Source organism: Equus caballus, chromosome 13, assembly GCF_041296265.1.
Source record: "Equus caballus isolate H_3958 breed thoroughbred chromosome 13, TB-T2T, whole genome shotgun sequence".
Taxonomy (NCBI): domain Eukaryota; kingdom Metazoa; phylum Chordata; class Mammalia; order Perissodactyla; family Equidae; genus Equus; species Equus caballus.
In genome coordinates, this window is record NC_091696.1 from 49763265 (window position 1) to 49785751 (window position 22487).

At 58.8% G+C, this 22487-nt stretch overlaps 1 protein-coding gene across 23 annotated transcripts in view; it reads right to left on the minus strand.

Annotated features, from left to right (window-relative positions):
* MGRN1 (mahogunin ring finger 1) overlaps nt 1-22487 on the minus strand; it is a 48532-nt gene that overhangs the window by 3061 nt on the left and 22984 nt on the right. For 2 of the 23 annotated variants that reach the window (XR_011424810.1, XR_011424808.1), the window contains exons 6-17: nt 17305-17371; nt 16577-16626; nt 14276-14323; nt 12948-13016; nt 11448-11607; nt 9618-9727; nt 7462-7527; nt 5689-5915; nt 4522-4639; nt 3479-4104; nt 2411-2509; nt 141-185 (exon numbers count right to left, since the gene is read on the minus strand). Coding sequence is in view for 18 of the 23 variants with exons in the window: in XM_023616389.2 (XP_023472157.1) it covers nt 145-185; nt 2411-2509; nt 3894-4104; nt 4522-4639; nt 5689-5915; nt 7462-7527; nt 9618-9727; nt 11448-11607; nt 12948-13016; nt 14276-14323; nt 16577-16626; nt 17305-17371 (1266 nt within the window). In the remaining 5 variants the exon portion in view is untranslated. Of the gene's footprint in view, nt 1-140; nt 248-2410; nt 2510-3478; nt 4105-4521; nt 4640-5688; nt 5916-7461; nt 7528-9617; nt 9728-11447; nt 11608-12947; nt 13017-14275; nt 14324-16576; nt 16627-17304; nt 17372-22487 lie in introns of all 23 variants that reach the window. The other 21 variants (XM_023616393.2, XM_070232306.1, XM_023616391.2 and 18 more) reach the window with 12 other exon arrangements.

Sequence of the window (22487 nt, forward strand, 5' to 3'; positions counted from 1 at the left end):
GGGACGAGGAAGGAGCCCAGGACATGGGAGGGAGCCCCACGGAGGGAGTAGAGGGAGGGCAGCTCAGGGGTCCTCTCTCCAGCACCCTGCCAGGAATGCCCTTGGGGCCATCCCGCGAGCATAGGAAGGCAGTCACGTACCAGCTTACTCCTCTATCCCAACAGAGCAGGAGTCGGGCCCCAGGGCTGCGCAGAGGAGGAGAGAGACGAAGCTCGGTTAGCGAAGCGCCCAGACAGACCAGCACATCCTACAGCGAACGCACTGGCTTTAGGACAAGATGGGGGTGGTGGGGGGGGACAGAAAGAAAATGCCCCCACAAACTGAGCTGCTCACACAAAGGAGGAATGTGCAGGAATATGTTTCCTGAGAACTGGGCCAAATTCTAACGCAGAGGAACTCAGCCTGGGGAAGGCTGCTGTGGCGGGGCCATGGGGGCCCGGGAAGGCCCCCACCCCACAGGGCAGCCAAGACATGGGCAGCTAGGTTTTCAGCATTTCATGGATTTTCCGCCAACCTCCTTTTTTCCCATCATCGGGGGACACTAAGTTGCACTAAATGACGCCCTATCCAGGGAGGGACGGCTGCGCAGTGGTTAGAGACAATGAAGACACGTGTTCACATTCTTGAACACACACAGACGAGAAAGATGTTCTGAATCTCTGCTAAGCAAAAACAGCCCGCGGCAGACAAGACAGTGCCCATGAGTGAGTAAGACGACACAGACGCGCGCACAGACAGGAGCGCAGCCTGAGGACCCCTGCCCACCCCAGGTGCCGTCAGCAGGGCCTGTGCAGGGCAGATGCTGATGGCAGCCTCCTCTCCGAGCTCCGGCATCGAGAACTACCCGACCCAGAGCCAGGCTGGGGCCCAGGCCCAGGAGCCGCGACATCGCCACCTCCCCCAGCCCCCCTGCTGCCCGGCCAGGCCCTGGGACTGAGTTTTGGCCTCTGTGGCCCCAATGCAGATTCCAGCCTCTCCTCTGCCACCTCCACAGCCGACTGCCTCCCAGCCCTGTGGAGCTAACAGGGGCCAAGCGCCCAAGGTCCTGGTGTCACTGTGGGCCGAGCCCACGGGTATGGCCTCTCTGACCCTGCAGACACCCCAACACTCTGGGCCACGCAAGGGGTGACACTGCAGAGGCTGCGTGGGGTCAAGGTGTCCCCTCACCCACACCCAGGGGGCCTGAGCGGGGGCCGTCCTGCACGGCCAAGACTCACCGTCGTGGCTCCGGGACGCCGGGCCCTCTCCTTACTCCCACCCCCACACCGGCTTTAATCAGAATGAAATACGTGCAGTGCTCTGAGAGAACTGACCGGATTCCGTGTTACTCTAAGGGGTGCTGCTGCTAAACACAGCTTCTGCCCACAGGTTTCCCTCTGGGTAGGCCCGTGTGCGCCAGCGAACCCACTCCTGCCCTGCTTTCCACCCCTGGGACCCTGTCCTCTAACTGGACACTCTGTCTGCACAGGCTGCTGCTCGTCCAGAAGCCAGGAAAGCGACAGGAGGCTCTTTCAAACCAAAGCACGTCACGGCCCCTGACACCCAGGCCAGGTTCCTGGGGACCAGGCAACAGTGGCTCTGGGGGGGGCAAAGGGGCTTCCCAGCCACATGTCAGGAGCCAGACTCTCGGAAGGCAACATGGCTATTTATCTTGATTCCAGAACCCCAGGTGGCGCCTAAGCAGGTGCCAAGGACAAGCGTCTGAGCGCTTCCCCGCCCGTCCCTGCTCTTCAGAGCCCAGGACTAGAAGCTGAGGATCTAGACCCAGAGGAACAGAAAGCAGAGGAGCTGAGGCCGTGAGGCCCTGTGCGGGGGCCCGGGGAAAAGAGAAGCAAAGCCCTTCCCCGATGCTGTTGGGCCTTACACCCCAGCCTGACCTCCTGCGCTGCGGCCTGGGACGTGCTGCTTCACCATGCGTGCTGGTCAGCCCCTTGGGCAGGTGGTGAGGACCGGGGCCCGAGTGAGGCCTGGGGCAGAGGCCGTGTGGCTGTGGCACCACCAGGCCCACGGATGAAGAAGGAAGACAAGGCAATGGCAGCGGGACCAGATCTGCTCCCCAGGCCCCGAGCAGGAGACAGATAGGGAGGACTGTGTCCTTAAACCTGCAGCCTCTCCCGCCTTCCTGAGGCTGAGCAGGCTCCGGGTGGGAAGGGACCACAGGCACAGGCTCTGCTCCAAAGAGCCAGGGGCTGCAGGAAGGCTAACCGTGGAACCCAGGCCTGGCTGAGCTTTGGGGGCTGGGGGCCAGGGAGAGGGAGGCGGGCTCCCCACGGGCCAGCGCCTACCTGAGTAGTCAGAGCAGGCCCCCAGCTCCATGGAGTCAGTCACGGCACTGCAATCAGGCCCAGCAGGCCTCCCGCGCCAACAGGGGACAGTGATGGCACCAAATCAGGGCATCAAGTGCTGTTACCTGGCAGGTAGATGTCGGCAGGTGGGCCGGGCTGGCCGCGGCCACAGGGCTCGGGGCTGCCATCCTGCAGGACGTTCTCGATGGATGGCACTCGGCTCCCTGCAGAGGAGGGGACAGGTCAGGGACCCCAAGGTGGGAGGTGGGTCCAGCCATCCCTCTGGTCGGGAGCCCCGTCTTTCTCCCCGAGGGCTATGAAGCCACTGGTAGCAGCGGCTTCAGGCCCAGACCTCACTCTGACGCCTCCACTGCTCTCCAGGGGACCCCAGAGGTAGAGGTTTTCTCTTCCTCGTCTTCTCTTCTCTCCTACCCCACCCCCAGCATGGAGCTCTGGTTTTGTTCTTACTATAGAAACATTACATACCCACATTCAAAAACATGAAATAGTAATAAATCTGTCTCCCATTTATCTTTCTGGACAAGCAGGCCAGCGCACAGCCCCCTGGCCCACACGCCCCACGGCGGGAGCTGGTGAGGTCCTGCGTAGACCACGTGCGGGCAGGCCCTACACGTGTGGCCATCCTCCCTCTCACACATCACTTCTCAGCCTCCTCGTGGGGGAGGTCCCCTCCGGCAGAAGAGAGGCCTGGACCCTGTGACGGACACATCAAAGGGCCACCTGGGCCCGGCACAGGCAAGAAAGAGCCGACACCTCGGGAGGGTGGGGCTTGTCTGAGGTGGGGAAGCCGAGGTCTGACAGGCAGAGGGACTCGCTCGGCACTACGCCGGGCAGGAAGTGACGGCCCGGTGCTCCCAGGAGACAGACACCCCCATAACCCAGCAGCCTGCCCTGGGCACCCACAGGCCCAAGCCCAAGGCCCCTGGCCCAGCAGCCTGCAGGTGGGCCCTACATGTGTGGTGGGGGACTGCTCCTGGGAGGGACGTGGATCACCACAGGGCAATGCTGGCCAGGGGACCACCCAGCCAGGAGGGGGTCATGGCAACAGAACGGCTGCAGGTTATCTGGGGGGCTTTGACCACACTGTGAGCCCGGGAGCCAGCAAGCCAGGGCCACCTCCCAGCTCTACCACCTCTAATTTAAGTGACCTTGGGCCTTCCCCCGACACCAACCCTGAGCCTCAGTTTCCTCATCTGTCTCACACTGCGAAGTAACACCCAGGACAGCAGAAGGACAGCATCTCCCAGCAGGCAGAGGCACCCATCATATCTCACAACCACCGTGAGGTCGGGCGTGGTCACCTTCCTACTCAGAGCCCAGTGCAGCGAAGCGGAGGCTGGGACCTGCCCAGGGCCCTCCTCTGCGGGAGACTCGGACACGAGAGGAGGGGCCTGGCTGAGCCGTACCTGTGCACTGGCTAGCTGGCTACGCCAGGCCCAGGGGCCCAAGAGAGACCCCAGGAGGGACCCCACTCTGGAGAGCTGGGCACAGCCTGCAGCCAGGTGGGGCGGCCCACACAGGACGTGCGGAGAGCTGACTGCGCGCATGCAGAGGGGTCCGGGCAGGAAATAAACCGATTGCTGTTACCGATGCCAGATGGGGAGGCAGGGAGAAGCGGCAGCGGCTGAGGATCATCCTCTGGGAAATTGTGCAGTGACCACTGTGCGTGATTCCCAGGAGAGCAGCCAGCAGCGCTCTGAGAAACCGCTAAAAGGGCCGGGCTGGAGACCCCGCCCCTCAGGACGGAGGGCTCACCTTGCTTTAGTGACATCTCATCCACCTCCTCCGTCAGGAAGCTCTACGAGAAAGAGCGAACATGTCGGGGGCGCTGATGCCGACCCAGGACTGGCGCCACCAGCCTGGGCCCAGCTGCAGGTGGCTGGTGGGGGGCGTCGCGCAGGGCGAGCCGCAGCCACCAGCCCAGGACACACCAGCGTCTGCTGAGTGCTTCCCACACAGCCCCTCCTACGGCCTTCACAGTGACTCCACCAGACAGCGCCCACCCACAGACCAGGAAACTGAGGCTGGGGAAGTCACAGCTGGGCCAAGGCCTCCGAGGGAGGGAGTGGTGGAGTGGGCCTGGGTACACCACGCCACAAGTCTGCGAGGCCCACAGGTGGGCACGGGGATGACAGACAGGACTCAGCTCTCAGGCGCCGGGCAGGATCCGGGAGGGCGGGCAGGATCGGGGAGGGCAGGCCAGGAGGGCCCTCACCTCCGGGGAGCTGCTTAGGGCCAGCCCTGTCCCACTGGGCGGAGGAGGAGCATCCGAGGCCTGGGAGAGCTTCTCCTCATCCTCTTCATGGATGGGGGACGACGGGGACCGCAGGGTGCTGGGGACAGAGACACGGCGGACAGAGAAAAAGGGGATGAGAAACACCAGCCCCACCAACGCCAACGCCACCTAGGGGCGACTTGCAAACACGCGCCAGGTCCATGGAGCAGCTGCCCTGGGAAGGCGACTGCACCAGCACGATGCCCAGAGAGAAAAGCAGCCGACCAGACACGAGGCCACCTGCCTGGGTGCCAGTACTGCCTGAACATGGCTATCTACTTCTAGAAGGAGAAGCAAACCGCGACGATACACTAGGGTGGGAGGGCTGGGGAAGGGAAGCAGCAGGAGAGACCCCTCCCGTCTCCTTCTGGATCTTTGGGGAGGTTCTGCCACGTGTGCAGCGGCGGGGCTGTGGCGGGTTTCATGGAGCCTGTGCGTTCCTGAGACTTATCTAGAAACAGCAGCCTGCGGGTGAGGAGAGACCTAACACGTTAGGGCTGGCCGCCTGCTCCTCGTAGATGGCCAAGGGAACCACGATGACCCCTGGCCACCCCTTGGGCTGTGGCCCTGGAAGGTTCCTTATGTCAGTGATGATGAGCTGCCAATCGCTGGGAGGCAGGGCCCTGTGCTCCAGCTCGCGGGATAAACAAGGCGATGAGTGCGCCTGGTTTCGCTGCGGGCCGGGCTTTGGTTGCCACGGCTGGGTGCACAGCAGGATGTGCCCACTTGACCAGCCCCAAGAAAGTCCCGGGAGCCTGGGACTCAAATGGCTCTCGTGGGCAGGGACAGCACACCCGCCCTGCAGCTTGCAGCCCCTGCGTGCCCAGGACGGGGAGGACATCAGAGGCCTCTGGCCTCCACGATGCATCGCCTTCCTGCTGCCTCTGGTGTCACCGACCTTAGCCATGAGCCTAACCCGCGGCTGGTCTTGTGGTCCTTCTGGCCAATCACCGAAGGAAAGACATTATGAAATGATATAAAGCTGCAAATAAACCTGCTTTGTGCTTCTGATCCGCGGCCACACGCCTCACCCTGCCCAGCGCACAGAGCAGGCAGGCTGGGTCCCCCCACATCCTTCCCCAGAGGGCGCCCGGGTGCCAGCCTCACCTGTCGGGGGATTTGCTCCGTGGCTTGCCCTTCTGGTGGCTGCTGTCCATGATCCGATCAATCCCAGCAAGTGGACAACTGGCCTGAGACAGGCCATCTGAGACACCCGAGTAGGTGATCTCTTCATAAAGGGGCGCCGAAGGAATGGCGGGGGAGGTGGCCCGAAGGCCGTTGAGTGCCTCGAGCAGGGAGATGGGCTCGTAGCCAGGCGGGATGCTGTCAGAGCTCTGCAGGGACAGGAGCAGGTGAGGGCCGGGCTGGCTGGGCTCCCTGCCCACTGCCCACGGCCACAGAGCCCCAGACGCTGGGCTTGTGGCCCAGGATATTCTCCTCCCCAGAACCTGCTTTCTGACCATCTGCCAGCTTCACCTTCCAGGAACATAAATTCCCCTCCCCAGAGGGCCGCCGAGAGCTCTGGAGCATCAGCCATCCCTGCCCAGGGCTCCCTTGGCCATCAGCTGCAGCACGCAGCCTTGGACGCCCAGGACGAAGGCAGAGAGGGCCCCCGGAAGAGCCACTCCCACCCAGCCTCGGCCGGCCCCAATCTGGCTTTCTGTTCCTGCCTGGCAGGGAGCGGAGAGTGAGAAAGGGGTTAGTGGGAGAGCGGAGAACTCAGGAGCAGGTGGAGAGCAAAGCCATGCCAGAGGCGGGAGGCCCGGGGACCACGCACGAGCAGACCAGGGAGGCCCTGGCCCCCCAGGAGCTTTGCCCAGCACAGGCACCCGGCCCAACCTGAGATCCTCCTGCAGCCTGGGACGGGCGTCCGTGGGGGTGACATATGCTGTGGGGGATTCTAGTGGACACCCCCACCTCAGAACCAGTTCTCCCCCCTCCTAAGAGTGGATCAAATCAGCAGGCTGGGTCTCGCTTTAGAGTTAACGGTGAAGGGAGCAGGGAGATGCTGGTGTGCAGGATGTTAGTCAGGCCATTAGGCACTGTGGGGCGGGGCAGCCAGCTGCCCCCACTCTTGTTAAAGTGATGAGAAGTGCTCCGAATGCCCCGTATGAGACCCCCCCCGCCTGATCCTGGAAGGGGGGCTGCCTTGCAGGGAGGCAACAGAGTAACCCTGGGGACCACAGGGGAGGCAGAGGAGCCAAAGTGGGGCTTCCTGCTCTCAGTGAGCCCCTCCCAGGTCCCCAGGGTCCCTGGGCCCATGATGCCCTGCATTTACTCCCATCTGCCTTAATTTAAAGGTAAATAATTACCCTGAATCCCCTCACTCCTGCAAAAAGGAAAAACTCTCTCTAGGCTGACTCTCCAGTGACTTCCACCTCGGCATCTACCCAGCCCGGCTACCACACATTGCCTGGCTCCCCAGCCTCCTCCCTGAGATGCAGGGAAACCAAGTCCTCGGCCCAAAGAGCTCAAGTCCGAGGGGCAGAGAGCAGGGATGCAGACGACAAGCACGCGCAAGGAATGCTGTTTGCGAAACCTAGCAGCAACGTTAGTTCCACCTCCAACGTCATTCCACTGCCAGCAAGAAAAAAAAGGGAAACGAGGGCATTCAGGGGCCAGGGCGGAAGCAGAGCTGGCGAGAGGGGGCGGCCCCGGCAGGGCGACCCGTGAGACTGGCTTGTTGCTGACAGACCTTGAGCTTTGCTCGCTCCACACAACTCCCTTCCTGGGCAGGGACGCCGGGACTGGGGAGAGTGGATGTGACAGGTTAAATTAACCAAACACGTCAGCCTGGGCGGAAAGGACTTCCCATATTTGTCACTGGTTTAACATCAGGGTGTGGGGCAAAGACATGGCCATGGGGCCAAACACACTTACTGTTTCCCTTTTAGGTTTCTTGCTGGCCAGGGAGGCGGGGTGCGACTTTGATTTTTTAAAGGGACACTGTCAAAATAAAAATCATACATTTTACAACTGCCACCCCCATGCGGCGCCGGAGCTGGCTGGCTGGGGTCTCTGGACTGCTGGCCACTAGGTGCGCCGTGAGCCAGCCCTTCGCAAATTTAAGGTGCACGCGGATCGCAGGGGCCTCGCCAAGGGCAGGCTCTGCCTCGGGGGTCTGGGCCCACACATCTGCGCAGCTCTGTTCTGTGGCCACGGGGAGCAGTGAGGGCATGGGGTCCGTCACTGTCCCCAATGTCCAGCCACAGTCTGGGTCACCCCGAGCAGCAGGTCCTGGCCAGGGCGGGTTTGACAATGGCTCGGCACTCCCGACAAGTGGGCCCAGCTGGGCATGGGGGCGGGACCTGAGGTCCCCAGGCTGGGCACCGCCTCGTAAACTTATCACCCACATGGAACTCCTAAAGGCGGCTGGGGAGAAAAACCAGCCTCAAATCAGCCCCCTCCACAATGATCCTAATGGAGTCTCAGAGAAAAGACCTCATTTGGCTCTCCTTGGTACTATGTGGAACCTGCCGGTATAGGGAACATGGCAGAGAACAAGGACTCATTTATGGGGCTACTGTAACCCTGCAGAGGCGAGGGCGTCGGCCCTCTGGAGCAAGCAACAGTTGCAGTGCGAGCCCCAGTGCCCCCTGAGCGGTGGGCAGTGTCTCAGCTCTCTCAGGATGGCGACAAACACGGGAGGGTCCGGCCTGACCCTCGGCCACCAGGGAAGGGCACACACGAGTGATAATACAAACCCACCACCTGGGCATCCATCCCTCTGTAAGAATAGTAAGAATCCGCTTTCTAGGGGCAAGCGACACTAAGTGCTGTTCCCTCTCTGGTTGGAGGAAGTACGCCAAGTTCCTGAATCGAGCCCAATACTCAATAGGCTGGAGGGCTTCAGTTCGGGAGCCCCGGTGCTGACGGGGCGCAGGAGGTTGTGGTTGGCCCAGGAGAAGCGGGTCTGCTCCAGCTGCGAGACCACACCTTCAGATTTTGAAAGAGAAGCCAAAAATCTCAGCTTTCCGGGAAATTTCCAGACTTTTAAATGTTGGCCCAATTTTCAGAAACACTGTGTGGACAGAACATCACACCGCTGGCCCAGCGCAGAAGCCCATCCGGAGGGTTTTGGTCCTTTGTCCTATTTAGAGAGTCAGCAGGGCCTCTAAGAATCCCTGGGTCCAAACAACCTCAGTCGAGAGCCAAGCAAACACACCTTCCTGCTGACACTGTTCACGGCCAGCTGAGACCAGGGAGCTCGAGCCCTGGTCCTTTCGCTCCCATCTGAGCACCTGAGCCTTTCCTTTCTACCTGCCTCCCCATCTCTGTGTGTCTCTCTCCATATCTGTCTCCTGCCCTGTCTCTGTGTCTCTCCCCATCTCTGCCCATCTCTCTGTGTGTCTATGGCTCTCTCTGTCTCTCCGAGCCTCTAGATCTCTGTGTCTCTGTCCATCTCTCTCAAGGCCCCTGAAGCCAGAGCCTGACTTCCCTCACTTGCCTGGCAGTGAGGTCCACCTCACAGCTTTTCAGGAGCAAGAGCAATGGACAGTTGCTGAAGTGCCCACCGTGCACCCAGGCTGGGGAGAGGTGGGCAGGAACTCTCAGAAGACTTGTCACAGCCACCCTTTGGAGAGGACTTCGTTTCCTAAGGCCCACAAAATGCCCCAGCTGTCTGGCTTGGTGGAGCGATGCTGACAAGCTCAAACTCATGAAGGGTCAGCTGCCATCGCCAGGCTCTTGCTGTCAGTAGGAGCATCGACCACCCTGGCAGCCAGAGCTCACCAGGCCCAGCCTAGGGCACGTCCTCAACCTCAGAGCCACCATGGGGTCCACGGTGGCCACCAGGCAGGTGAGGAAAGAGGCCCAGAGAGCCGGCAGGCACATGTCGTGGCCGGACAGTCTGGGTCCACGTCCCCAAGAGCAGGGCCTGGGAGGGTCTCCTTCCGGCCACAACACCTGGCCCCCCAGGGAGCCGGACGCTGTCCTAACATGAAGGCGGGCCCAGTGCAGTGGGTGGGGGCTTCCTCCACGACTCCTCGTCTCTCCGCCCCCACACCCCCCCTAGGCGGGCAGGAAGAGGCACTTACAGAATGCTCGTCGTGGTCCATGCTCTGGGCCAGAACAGGGCTGAAGGAGACAGGGGACAGGGCTCCAGGCTTCTTCCTCACCGCCCGGATCTGCAGAAGGGCCCGGAAGGCTGTGGCAGAGGGAGGGGCTGATGTCAGGCAAGGCAGCCGGTTCCAGCAGCACGGAGACCCTCCGAGCTCTGGGACACTGACCACCCCCAGCCCGCAGCAGTCCAATCAGAGGCCAGAGTTGTGACAAAACGGCCCCAGCAGGGAGACAGACAAGGCCAGGACAGTACCACCCAGCTCAGACGGAGGGTCTAGGGGCCCCAGGCAGGGGGCAGCCAGCCTGCCCCCTGCGAACTCCAAACTGCACACTAGACAGCACACGCGGCTGCAAGACACACCCGTCGCCGAGCTAAAAGCAGCGGTGCGCCCTGGACACCAGCCAGGCTCTTCCTGGAAGTTACACCACGGAAGTGACCTGCAGGCAGGCACACGCGTACAGGAAGTCTGACAGGACGACCTTGATACCGGGAAAACTAGAAGCTGCAGATGCCAACCACCAGGGAGCTGGGAAAATAAATCAGGACATGGGCCACGCGTCATCCTGAGCGTCAGCTCCACTAACAGAAGTGAGATGTTTGTCAGACACCATTAGGTGACGGTGCAGGTCACACATGGTCCGCAGTCACAAACAGGACCAGCCAGGCCCCCAAGGGGGAGAACCATGTCGTGTCCCCAGTGTTGATGGCGGTCGCCCCAGGCTGCAGGCCTCAGGGACAAGGACCCTGGCCCAACTTGCCCAGCCCAAGTGCCAGTCCTCTGGACCATGCTGCGCCCCTGAGAAAGCCCCAGGAGGTGGGGGTGAGCAGGGGAGGCTGGCGTTTAGTCTCAGCTCAGGCTCCTGTCGGCCACCACAGCCCCCCCCACCACAAATTCCCGCTCCCAGACTACCCCTCAGACAGGAGGGGCAACAGGCCCTGCATGCTGAAACTCCAGGGAAGCTGGGCGGGGTCCCTGCAGGCCCAGCACACGCCCTTTCCACGGCCCGCCTGGCTACCCTGGGCGGACAACCGGTGATGTGCTGGTGCGGCTGGTTCTGGTCAGCCGGGTGAAAGGTGTGGGCTCTGGGGCCAGACTCCAGTTCAAAGCCCACCTCTGCCCCTTACTAGCTGTGACCCAAGACAGTGACAGGTCAGGCCACATGGCCACAACCTGGCTCAGGAGCTTGGGGGTGAAGCATCAGTATCCTCAGCTGGCTCCGGGGAGGCCGGCCTGCACAACAGGTATGAACAGCAGAAAGGCATTTTCTAAAAAGCTACTTAGCTACTAGAAGAAAATAGCACACAGCTCCCACAGGTGGATACTCTCCCCACTCCATACCCTTCCGCATTGCTGGGACCCATGAGGAAATGGGTCCAGGACTGCTGACCCACCAGCTTGACACATATTTTATTCAAAATTATGCCCAATGTGATGACTTTTGACTGAGAAAATGTCTAGACGGCTCCAGGAAACCAAATTGAATTCCTCAGTCATTTACACCCAGCACACTTTTCATTTCACTGTAATTTTTTGTCAAAGTATTTTCCAAAATCTTTAAAATAAACCTATGATTCGTTGATCAGTATCTGCCCAGTTTCAACTGCAGAGCCCCCTCCTGGCAGTTCACTCTAAAAGTCTGGCTTTCCTGGAGGCAGATGTAGACAATTTGAGTGCGACACGGGCCAGTGTAGTCACTGTGGGTGTAACCACCACGTTCCGAGTGGCCATGCACTGGGCAGGAGGCCGACAGCCTCTGTCATTTCCTAGCCCCTGGGCCACCCTGGCGCCGCCGTCCCCACTCACGCAGCCGGCAGATGGGGCAGTTGCTGGCCTGGTAGCGCAGCGTGTCGGCACAGGAGTTGCACAGGCACAGGTGGCGGCAGGGCAGGATCAGCGTGTCCCGGAGGTCCGACAGGCACACCACGCACTCGTTGCTGTTGTCGCTGTTCTCCTCGTCCGACGGCTGCAGAGATACCGAGGGTCCAAGTGTCGGGGGGCTCCTGAGGGCCAGAGGCAGGGGCCTGGGCAGGCAGGAGTGCAGGGGAGGCCTTCCTGTTCCTGGCTGCCCACCGGCCATCCCTCACGTCCCCTGAGGGCTGCTGTGGCAAAAGGAAGCCTAAGAGGGCGGAGGAAGGTCACCATGGAGCAGGACTCAGACGCAGCCCAGAGTGGCGCTCGCTGGGCAGCAGGCTCAGATCCAGCCGCACCTGCCCCACGGCAGAGACGAGAATCTGTGCCGCGGCCCCACACAGACCCCCAAATCAAGAGAACTCAGAGACCAAAGAGAAAACGTGGAAAAGACATGACCCTACAGACCACGTCTTCATTCAGTTTAAACAAAAAAAATCAGACAAGTCTAACTTGTTTGAAATATTTTCAATTATTAATGGCAGCTTCTGGAAAACAAAATTAGTGCCTGGATCAAGAGACATAAACATTCTAAAGCAGGGATCAGCAAACCATGGCCCGCTGCCTGCTTCTCTAAGAGACATTTTATTGGACCACATTCTCGCCACTTGTTTCCCTATCGTGCAAGGCTGTGTCCACACTGTAATGGCAGCGTCAGAACAGATGCGGCAGACACCGTGTGGCTGATAAAGTCGGAAAGTTTACTCCCTGGCCCTTTACGGATAAAGTCAGCAGGCCTCTGGTGTCAAACACGTGAAACGCACAGAGCGCGCTCATCTGGCTGGCCTACTGCCCCTGTCCTCCTGCTTCTGGCAGGTTTCACGGAAGCCAGCATGTGAGACTCAGGAGATTTTTAAAGAGAAGGGGCCAGTGTGCCTTTAAACAATGACAAAGGTACGGGCTTGATTCTCTGCTACCCTCCCCTGGCTGAGCGAGGCCACAGCCCTGCCACTCCCCAGGAGGTGCACCCCTCCACAGCACCGTGGGGCTCGGCCGGGGAGAGGAGCCGGTCGGCTGGGGTAGCACTGACAGGCCAAGGCAGCACCAGCCAAGCCCAAGCAGGCAGGAGGGGCACCATGTCCCCAGGCTGCCCTGACAGCCAGCAGCCCCAAGCTGATAACAGGCCAGTACATTTGCTGGAAAAAGGGCAAAATGTCCCACAGACTGTTAACTCTCAAAAAATTAAGGAAAAATGATGGCATCTGGTGTCCTGGGGCCTCCAGGGGAAGGCGTGGAAGGCGACTGGCTCATCTCCCATCAACCCGTGGGGCTCTGGGCAGGGCAGAGCGGGGACCCCCGGCAAGTCACTCCCATGAGCTGCTTCTGTGCAAGAGGAAGGAGAGCTGTGGGGTGAGGCCAGCCCGAGCCCCGCAGGCGCTCACCACAAGGACACACCTTCGTCTCCTGGTTGTTCTTGTTCTCGATGCCATAGATCTCCTGCAGCAGGTAGCTGACCCGGTCCACCTGGAGAGCAGAGAGGCGTCTCGGCACTTGTCAGCACCCCCAAGGGTTCCTTTGCACCCACCTGGCCCTACACTGCCTCCCAGGTGCCAGGTTCGGGTCCTGGGGGCAGGTATGTTGGGAATTCCGTCCAGCCCCACCCCCGGGGGGTGGGCCCAATGCCAGGACACAGGCAGGGAGAACCGGCTACCTGCCCAGCCCAGCTAGTAGCATGGACACAGGCCTGGAGCCCAGTGGTTCTGCCCACACAGAGGGCCTGGAGCCAAGCTCCGCACGGACCCAGCAACCACACCCTCTGCCACCTTACCATCCCCAATCCAGAGAAAAAGCAGTTTGGACCCACTGGTCACCAGCCACACAAGAGTGACCAGGGTCAGGCCTCACATTGACCGTGTTCAAAAGTGGTCTGAGCTGCTGCGTTTCCCACAGCTCCATAGACCACAACGCCTGCTGGCCAGCTTTCCTGAGACAAGTGCTCTGACTGTCCCTGGGGTCTCCTGCCCTCCTGCCACCTTCCGAGGCTGAACCTGACAGTGTTTTCTCTAACCTTCTTTTAAAAAATTAACCAACGCCATTCTTGGGCTGTGGCCTATGCACCTGAGCAGATACACACAAGGATAACCTAACCACAGCTTTGGAAAACGGACCCACCATGGCCACTGTTAACATCCATCTCGATATCAACATCTAACGTGGCATACTCAGGGGCCACCATCCTCTGAATTCTCACAGCACATACGTAAGTGGGAGGCTACCTGGAATGATTTTTCCTGGTGTATTACTGACCCCAAAGAAAAGCTATACGGGTCTACAGCTGCCATCTGTTCCAGGACAGTCTATGTTTCCTCTCAAATACTGATTAAGTCAATCCCAGTCTTTGCCCAAGACTGAGGTATTTTCAGCAAATTTTAAGGAGGAGGGGAGGCTGCAGTCCTTCTGTCTCCTGTTTCCTTCTTCTCTCTGTCCAATCATTCATTCACTCAGCAAACACTTCCTGAATGTTCAAGCTGGACAAGACTCAGAGCTACAACCCACAGCAGCCAACAATGGGACGTGGTGGGTGGACACAGCACGCATCCGATGACCCTGATGTCCAGGAGCCCAGAGCCCACAGTGATGACAGACAAGTCAACAGGCCGGCAGCAGCTACCTCGACAGCAGCCATAGCGGCCAGGAAGAACAAACCACGAGACCACTGGATCATGTGTGTCCACGTGTCTTTTAAATCAAAAGGGGTCATGTTATTCCACGGACAGACTTACAATTTGCTTCTGCTTTAGAGGCTTCACGGAGAAGCTGCCATCGACATGCTGCAGGAGAGAAGGAAACAGACTTAACGTGGCCCCACTGGCAGCACTCAGCAACCCCGCTCAGCCAGCTGAAGGATCTGTCTCAGTCATTCCACATCCATGACTGAAAAAGGAGCGACCACGGGAAGATGGAAGAGCCAGGGCTTCTCAAACGTGGCCCTCTGACCTGGCCAAGAAGTTACCTGGAGAACCTTCTAAAAATACCACCTCCTGGGTTCTGCTCTGACCTCTAACACCCAACCCTGCCCGGGTGGTGCTCAAGCACACTCATGTTTACGCCCATCAGCTAAGTTACGCTGATGGACATGGGCCTCCCAACAGCAAGCAGCAGCGCCTGACCAGCAAGAACCAGCACAAGCCAGTTCTAGCCCTCAAAGGGCTTGGTTTAGCTGGGAAGAAACAAGGACACACAGGTGCACGCAGACCCGGGAAAGCCCGAAGGTGTAAAACCATAAGAACAAGACAGAGCAAACACATTCAGTGGTGTCTGGGGAGACACTGCTCAGAGGCGACAAGGTTAACAAAGGCAAGAGATCTGAGATGTTGCGACAACACCAATTATCCTCCTGAGCCAACCGAGACCAGAGCTTGGCATTTTCTGGTACAGCTGATGGCTTCCTACGGAAGTTTCTAGTACCGTGCACTCCAAAAATAAAGCAGTTGCTCACTGGGCCCTGAACTAGAAGCACGGAAAGGAATATTTGCCGGCGATGGCCCATCCATCTCAGCTAGAAGGAGATGGGTAAACAGTCACCACCTGTCCCACAAGGCCAGCGTGGGGAGCACAGCCTGCGAGCCCAGAGCTGGAGTGGGAAAGGCCCAATCTCCGCCCGGGGCCTCCAGTGTCACCACGGCCCCAGCGGCCAGGGAGAGCACAGGACAAACGGGCCAGAGGGGCCTCAGGTCCAGCCGGACTGACTCCCTGGGGTGCCTGGAAAGACCCAGATCACAGGAAGGAGCTGGGTTCTGCACTTAAGGCTCGGGGCCTCAGACGCACAGCGGGCTCAGGAAGCCGGCGTCGGCAGGACACGCAGGCATGATGGCAAGTCTAGAACAAGCAGTCTGAGCCTGGTTTCCTCGTGGGGTCCTTGATCCTCATCCGCATGGGCCACAGGTGGGGGCCGAAGACACCTGACTGCTCACCCAGCATCCCAGAGCCCTACAGGGGTGTCAGCGTGGCATCTTCAGACACAGGCGCAGCCCACGACCACCGGCAGGGCTCTCAGCGAGAGGGACGCTGTGCCAGCACAGGCAAGCACTCGCTCGCTGCATAGACGGACACATAAAACTCCCTAGTCCCCGGGAACATCAGTGACCTGTGAGCAGGACTGTCCCTGGGACCTGCCACGTCCTAACGCGGAGTCAGCAGTGAGGCTGACCACCCCATCGCCAAAGCCAACACCCCAAGACACCCCGTATACACGACCACAAGACACAAACAGCTGGGGGCCTGAGGACTCGGGTCTGCATGGAAAAAATGGCCAACACCTCCCTAGGTCAAATATACGTAACACTAAAGGTATTAGCGACTCCTTCCACGTAAACGGCCTCTTTATAAGTGGGCTGTCAGCTTGGGGACCCCAGGACAGCCTGGGTGTCCTTTCCCTCTGCCACCAACAGAGGGTCTAGGGCTGCGCTAGACAGGCAGCAGGCCCTCCTTCACCCCGCTAGCCTCCACCAGGTGCCTCCTGTGTGCCGAGCGAGCGCTGAGGAAACGACAGGGAACGAGGGGCCCAGTTGCACCCTCACGGACATGTCTGTCCCAGAGGTCAGGATGACATCCACCCAGCCCCTCGGGACCAGTGTGACACAGCCAGATGGAGGTGGGGCAGAGGACGTGTTTGAGGACCGGATGGGACTGAGAGGTTCCAGTGACACCCAGGACCCTGGGCCTGGTGGGAAAGCCCACCCCGGAGAATTCCTCCACATCCAGAGGAAAGCTGATCTGTGTCCCATCCCTGTGCTGGCAGGTCATGGGGAGTCCTAAAGGGCTGGCCTCCCAGAACACTCCCCTCCCCACACATCAGACGCCCTTGGAAAAGCCTCCTGATGGGGACCCGAGGTGCCACCCCTGCGAGGCGCCATCTCCCTGGAGCCGAGAACCACTGGGGAATCTGCCACCTGCCCTGGGCCTCTGGCACTAAGCCCGCTTGGCCAAGGATGAGCCCCAAGTTCAGATTTCTGGTCTCAAAACATCACCCCTCTGCCCACAGCTCCCACGTCACGGGGACAGTGGGGTAGGATGCCACTTACCTTTTCAAAGGCGGCCAAGAGCACGTGAGCGTGGCCGGCCACTTCCACAACTGCCCAGGAGAGAGAGGAGGGAGGGGTCAGAGCCGGCCTCAGCCCCTCCTCTGCCCCTGCCCCAGCTTCTCTTCCTCCTTTTGGCACCTTTCCAGAGCCCAGAACCCATTGGAGGACTCGTCCTCATCTTGCCCTCCTCTGCCAGGGGGCCTGCCACTCCCTCAGGCCCACATCTCCTTCCAAGCTGCCACTCTGAACTGCCCAAGGCTGGCTCTTCCCCTGCTGTCTCACTCTGTACACGACTTGGAGGAACGTCTTGGCAGGGCTGAGAAGCCAGGACTTAGCCCGTAAGCCTGGGGACAAGCCCAGCCCTGGCAGGGCTCCAGCATCGGCACCTTGGGCTGGGGGGCCCTCAGCCCACAGCAGCAGCAAGGGACAGACCCGCAGGACTGGCAGGAGGAGGAAGGGTTGGTTAGGAGGCCGATGGGCCTGCCAGGCTGGCAGGGAGCGCGCAGCCCCAGGTGGGAGCCCAGGAGCAGCATCGCCCCGGAGAGGGGACAGAGAGCTCGGTGCTTGAGCCCACAGCCCTAAACCTGCTGAGTGGGCTCAGCCAACATCCTCCAACCTTCTGGAATAAACTGCCCTGCTGGCTGAAGTGAGAAGGGCCTCAAGATGCAGCTTCTGCCCCACAGGGTCACACGCCCGCAAGAGAGAGAGGAAGAGGTGAGGCCGCTCACCATCTCCTTCGTCCACCACAGCCTGGATGACCACTGGAAACACGCCTCGGTCCAGGTCAAAGTTCAGCTGAGGAGAAAAGGAGGCGAGACCAGTCAGAGCTGGAGAGGGAGGCCTGGCGAGCAGGTGTCGTGGTGGCAGAGCTCAGAGGACAGACACAATGGCGAGGGAAGGCAGGTGCCTGGCCAGCGTGGCAAAATAGACAAAAACGATTAAAACGGCAAATTTGTGTTCCAAGTGTGTAATTCAGGGGCATTACCTACCTTCGTAAGGTCACGCACCCATCCCCATTTCCAGGACATTTTCATCGTCCCAAACAGGAACTTTGTGCCCACTAAGCCATCACTCCTACCCCTTCCCTCAGCCCCTGGTAACCTCCATCCTACTTTCTGTCCGTGGACCTGCCTGTTCTGGACGTTTCAGAGAAATGGAATCACACAACATGTCTTTTGTGTCTGGCTGCTTTCACCCAGCATCCTGTTTTCGAGGTTGACCTACTTTGTAGCACATATCAGTGCTTCATTCCTTTTCACAGCCAAATAATATTCCACTGTATGGCCAGACCACACTGTTTATCATTCACCTGTCAGTGGACACTGGGCTGTTCCCCTCTTTGGCTGTTGCGACGGATGCTGCCATGAACACAGCTGGACAAGCAGCTGTCTGGACCCGTTTTTAGTCCTCCTGAGTAGACACCAAGGCACGGAAGTGCTGGGTCCCAGGGTAACTGTGACTAACCTTGTGACAAAGGTGCCCAGAGTGGCCCCAACCAGGGATAGGAGGAAAGTGAAGGGGACCACGTGGCACAGCTGGACTCAGAGAAACTCCTTTCACCTTTCATTTTCCTCCAGCTTAAACCCCTCCGTGGCTCCCTGCCGTGCTCCAGCTGAAGGCCACTCTCCCCCGACATGTCCACTCAGGCGCAGTCTCCACATCCACTCACCAGTGGGGGCCTGCAGTCAGGTCACACAGAGCCCACGGGACAGAAGCAACCAGCTGAGGACACTCGCAGCGGGGGCTGCATCGGGGGGGGCCTGGAAGGCACATGTGGGTCCCAGGCTGTCAGTGGGAGATAGGACAAGAGCCCACAGGGGGCCAGGTACTAGGACAGGGTCAGACTCAGGACTGCCGGGTTCGAGTCTGGCTCCATGACCCGAGCCTCAGTTTCCCCATTTGTAAAAAAGGGATAAAAGCTATGCCTGATGCAAAGGCTCTGAGCGTGGTGCCCAAGAGAGCAGGCATGACCAACAGCCACTTGAAGCTCTGCATGTTCAAGTGGCGGGCGCTGAGGAGGGCCTCACAAGACAACGCAGGGCAGGGACTCCAGGGAACACAGGACTCACTGGGGACACACCATCTGCACGCAGGGACATGGGAGATGTGTCCAGGCCTGCCCAGGACCCAGCCAGGCCTCACACTCCCTGTGGCCTCAGAGGGGAATCTGGACCTCCAAGAGTGCGGGATACCCTTTCCATGCTCCTGCTCTGCTCTGACGTGACCCCTGGAGCGGCAGAGGTGACCACCTAAAACAGGAGTTACATGCCACCCACAGCCATCTGGGGGCCCCTCTGCAAGCCTGTTTCTGCCCTCTCCACCCTGACGCAGGGCCCAGGGAGTGATCCTGCCTACGACCATCCCAAAGTCACCCTGGTGACGCAGATGACGCTGGGAGTGACGTGCAGGAGCTGCCCTTCCGAAGACTGTGATTAAGCCCAGGAGGGGGAGTTCAGGTGACAGAGCGGATGGGAGCAGAGCTCATGCAGCGCGCCCACACCGCCCCTATGCTTCCGGCCGGGGGCTGAAGCATCAGCCGGGGCGTTGACATGGGCGGCTCGGTGCTGAGAGGCTGCAGGTGATTTGCATCTTCTTTCTCCCTCCCACGCTAATGCTGCCTCAGCACCAGCTGACAGTCGTGTTTCACTGGCGCTGGAATAACAGCCACCAGTCTGGGGAGGTGTGTGTGGTGGTGGCACCAGCAGGCGGTGACCCGGGCTCTTCTCTCCTCCTGTCCCCAGGCAGACGGGGCTCATAATGGACAGCCTGTGCTAAGTGAGCACCCCACACACAGATGTCCTTGGGAAAATCCGCAAACGACCTCTCTCCTACCCTGGGCCTGTGTGGTCTGGCCAGAGGATGGGTTGTGCCTGCTTCAATTGGGAGCGACAGAGGGAAGGCACATGGCCTAGGACGGTGCATCTGAGTACTCTGGGACCAGGTCGGGACAGTGTCACTCTGCTGGTCTGCAGAGCGCCAGCCCGAGAGCGAGGCTGGCTCAAGGGAGCAGACCCTGTCCTGATGACACAGGCCCCTGGAGGAAACCGCAAGCCATCCAGCTTTTTCCAAATCTATGCCAATAAATTCCTAGTTTTCTTTTCCTCAGCCAGACTGAGGTGTGTTTCTGTCACTTGCAACCAAAGAAGTCCAGACACAGACACTGCTTGGAAGGCTCTGCCGCAGCAGCCCACCAGGTGCCGCTGCTAGCGCAGCTCAGAGATGGCGTGTTGTCGGCAGAGCCCAGGGCAGCCCGCCACACATGGCACTCACCTGGCTCGCAAGCTCTGACTCACACCAGCCAGGGCTGGGCCAGGGCACAGGGATGGGGATGATGGGGGCACCATGACCCCGACTCTCACCAGGCACCAGGGCCAGGACGCTGTGCCACCCTTGGATGCCTGCCACAACGAGCCTCCACACACGGAGCTCCTGTGCATCTGTAGCTGGCACCCCATCCTGGTGACATCACATGGGAGGGCGAGGCTCCCCAGAGGCCCACAGAGCGTGAGGACCCAGGAGCAAGGACCATCTCCCCCAAAACTCCTGCTCCGCAGAGCTTGGCACACAAGTCACGAACGAGAGTGAAGCCCGTGGGGAGAGCACAGAGACTGCCGCCCGCCCCAGAGTCCGAGGGAGATGCTGATCTTTAATGCAGGAAGAGGGGCTTTCTTAGGGAAAAGGGCCGCCCAGGTCAGGAGAGAACCAGGCAGCTGACGCCAGCACGAGTCACTGGCAGGCCCCTCGGCTCCCACCTCGCTCCTCCCCGACATGGCTTCGGTGGGAGCCCCACATGTGGCACCCTCAGGCTCTCCCATGATAAAGGAGCCCACCCAACAAGGGTCTTTGCAAGCCCCTGCCAGACAGACACTGGGAAATAGGGAAAAGGCAAAAGACGGAGGAGGGGGATGTGGTCTTGGAAAATAAATGGAAGCCTGTGAGGGAGCTGGTAGGGAAAACCAGCAAACCACTCCCACCACGAGGGGACCTGCACGCGCTGACCAGGAAACATGTGCACAACACGATCCAGTCCTGAATACAGTTGTGCACATGCAGGGCAGGGGGCGCACGGGAGATCTCCAGACCTTCCTCTTAATGTTGCTGTGAGCCTAAAACTACTCTACAAAAATAGTCTTAAAAAATAAAATTAATTTAAAAACCAAACTGCAGCCAAAAGAAATGAAAACATAAACCATACAAAAACTTGTACACATTCACAGCAGCATTATTCACATTAGCCAAAAGGTGGAAACACCCCAAATGTCCATCAACTAATGAATGGATAAAGAAGACGTGGTCCATCCACACAGCAGAATATTCTTCAGCCATAAACAGGAATGAAGCACTGACACGTGCTACAACGTGGATGAACCTTGAAGACAGGATGCTCAGTGGAGGAAAGCAGTCACAAAAGGCCACATACTGCAGGATTCTGTTTATATGAATTGTCCACACAGGCAAATCCATGGAGACAGAAAGTCGATGAGTGGGTGCCAGGGGCTGGGGGCGGGGGCAGGGGCAATGGGAGAGACTGCTAATGGGTACAGAGATCCTCTTCAGGGTGATGAAAATGTTCTGGAATTAGATAGTGGTGATGGTTGCACAACTCTGTGAATACAGTAAATACTACCAAATTGTACACCTTAGAAGGTTGAATTGTTTAGTATGTGAATTCTATCTCAGTAAGCTATTTAGAAAAACAAGCTACAGAATAGTAACAATATGGCTGCATTTTTACAAAAAACAAACTAACGCATACATGAAAAAAGTCTGGAATACATGCCCCAAATGGTCAGAAGTGGTCACCCCTGGAGAAAGACTCAACTAGCAGGGTAGGGGGTGGGACATTCTGCTTTACAAATTCTGTATAATTTGCAAATTTTACAATAAGCATATATTACTGCTGTAATCTTTAAATAGGCAAATCTGGGGAAAACGGCTAAAAAAAGGATGGCCAAGCCTCCGAAAGCATGATGCTTGTGGCTGAGGGGACACCTGGCCATGTCCGGAGACATCTTCGGTTGTCAAAAGTGCGGCAAGAGCATTCCTGACACCTGGCAGGTGGAGGCCAGAGACGCTGCTCAACATTCCACAGAGCACAGGACAGCCCACCACAGAGAATGCCCCGGGCCCCAAACGTCCACAGCACCGAGGCTGAGAACCCTGGGACGAAGGAGGAATCTGAGTTTGGTGCCAGAGGGTCTGTCACACCTCTAACACCAGCCAATACCCGCTTCAACGTCTTCAGCAGGCAATGTCATCATGTCAGGATGTAAGACATAATAACACCATTTTGTTCTCCGTACAGTTTAACTTCCAGAACCTCCTATTTATGTCAAGGCTTATCAGGTTCCCAGCTACAGTAAGGACTGATGTAGTTTCCATCTAAAAATACACGTAACAGAGGGGGAATGGGAGTGGCTGCTTAATGGGTGCAGGCTTTCCTTCTGGGGTGATAAAAATGTTCTGGAACTGCAGAGTGGTGCACCACATTATGAATGGACCTCATGATAGTAAATTCTAGGTTTGCATATTCTATTGCAATAAAAATACATATATAAGAAAAAGAGTTGATTTCGAGAAGGACAGATCAGCTGAGGTGACAGAGAAGGCAAAGACCAGGACGGGGCGCTAGATAACTCAACACTGGACAGGCCTGATGCACCTGCCCGCCGCGCCCACCATGCCACACACCCACAAGTCGGGGATGCAGGCTCCCTGATGCTCTCAGGGAGGAAAGGGGGTGCTTTGATGTGGTACTCAAGACTGGCCCACCAGCCAGGTGTACCCCCAGAACAACTGACCTCACTGGGTGTCTAGAACCCAAATTGTTGGCCGAACTCAGCACATCTGCAAACACACAGGGGATCTGTTTCGGGGCCAAAATTCCGAGGGAGTGGACTCTGACAGAGGT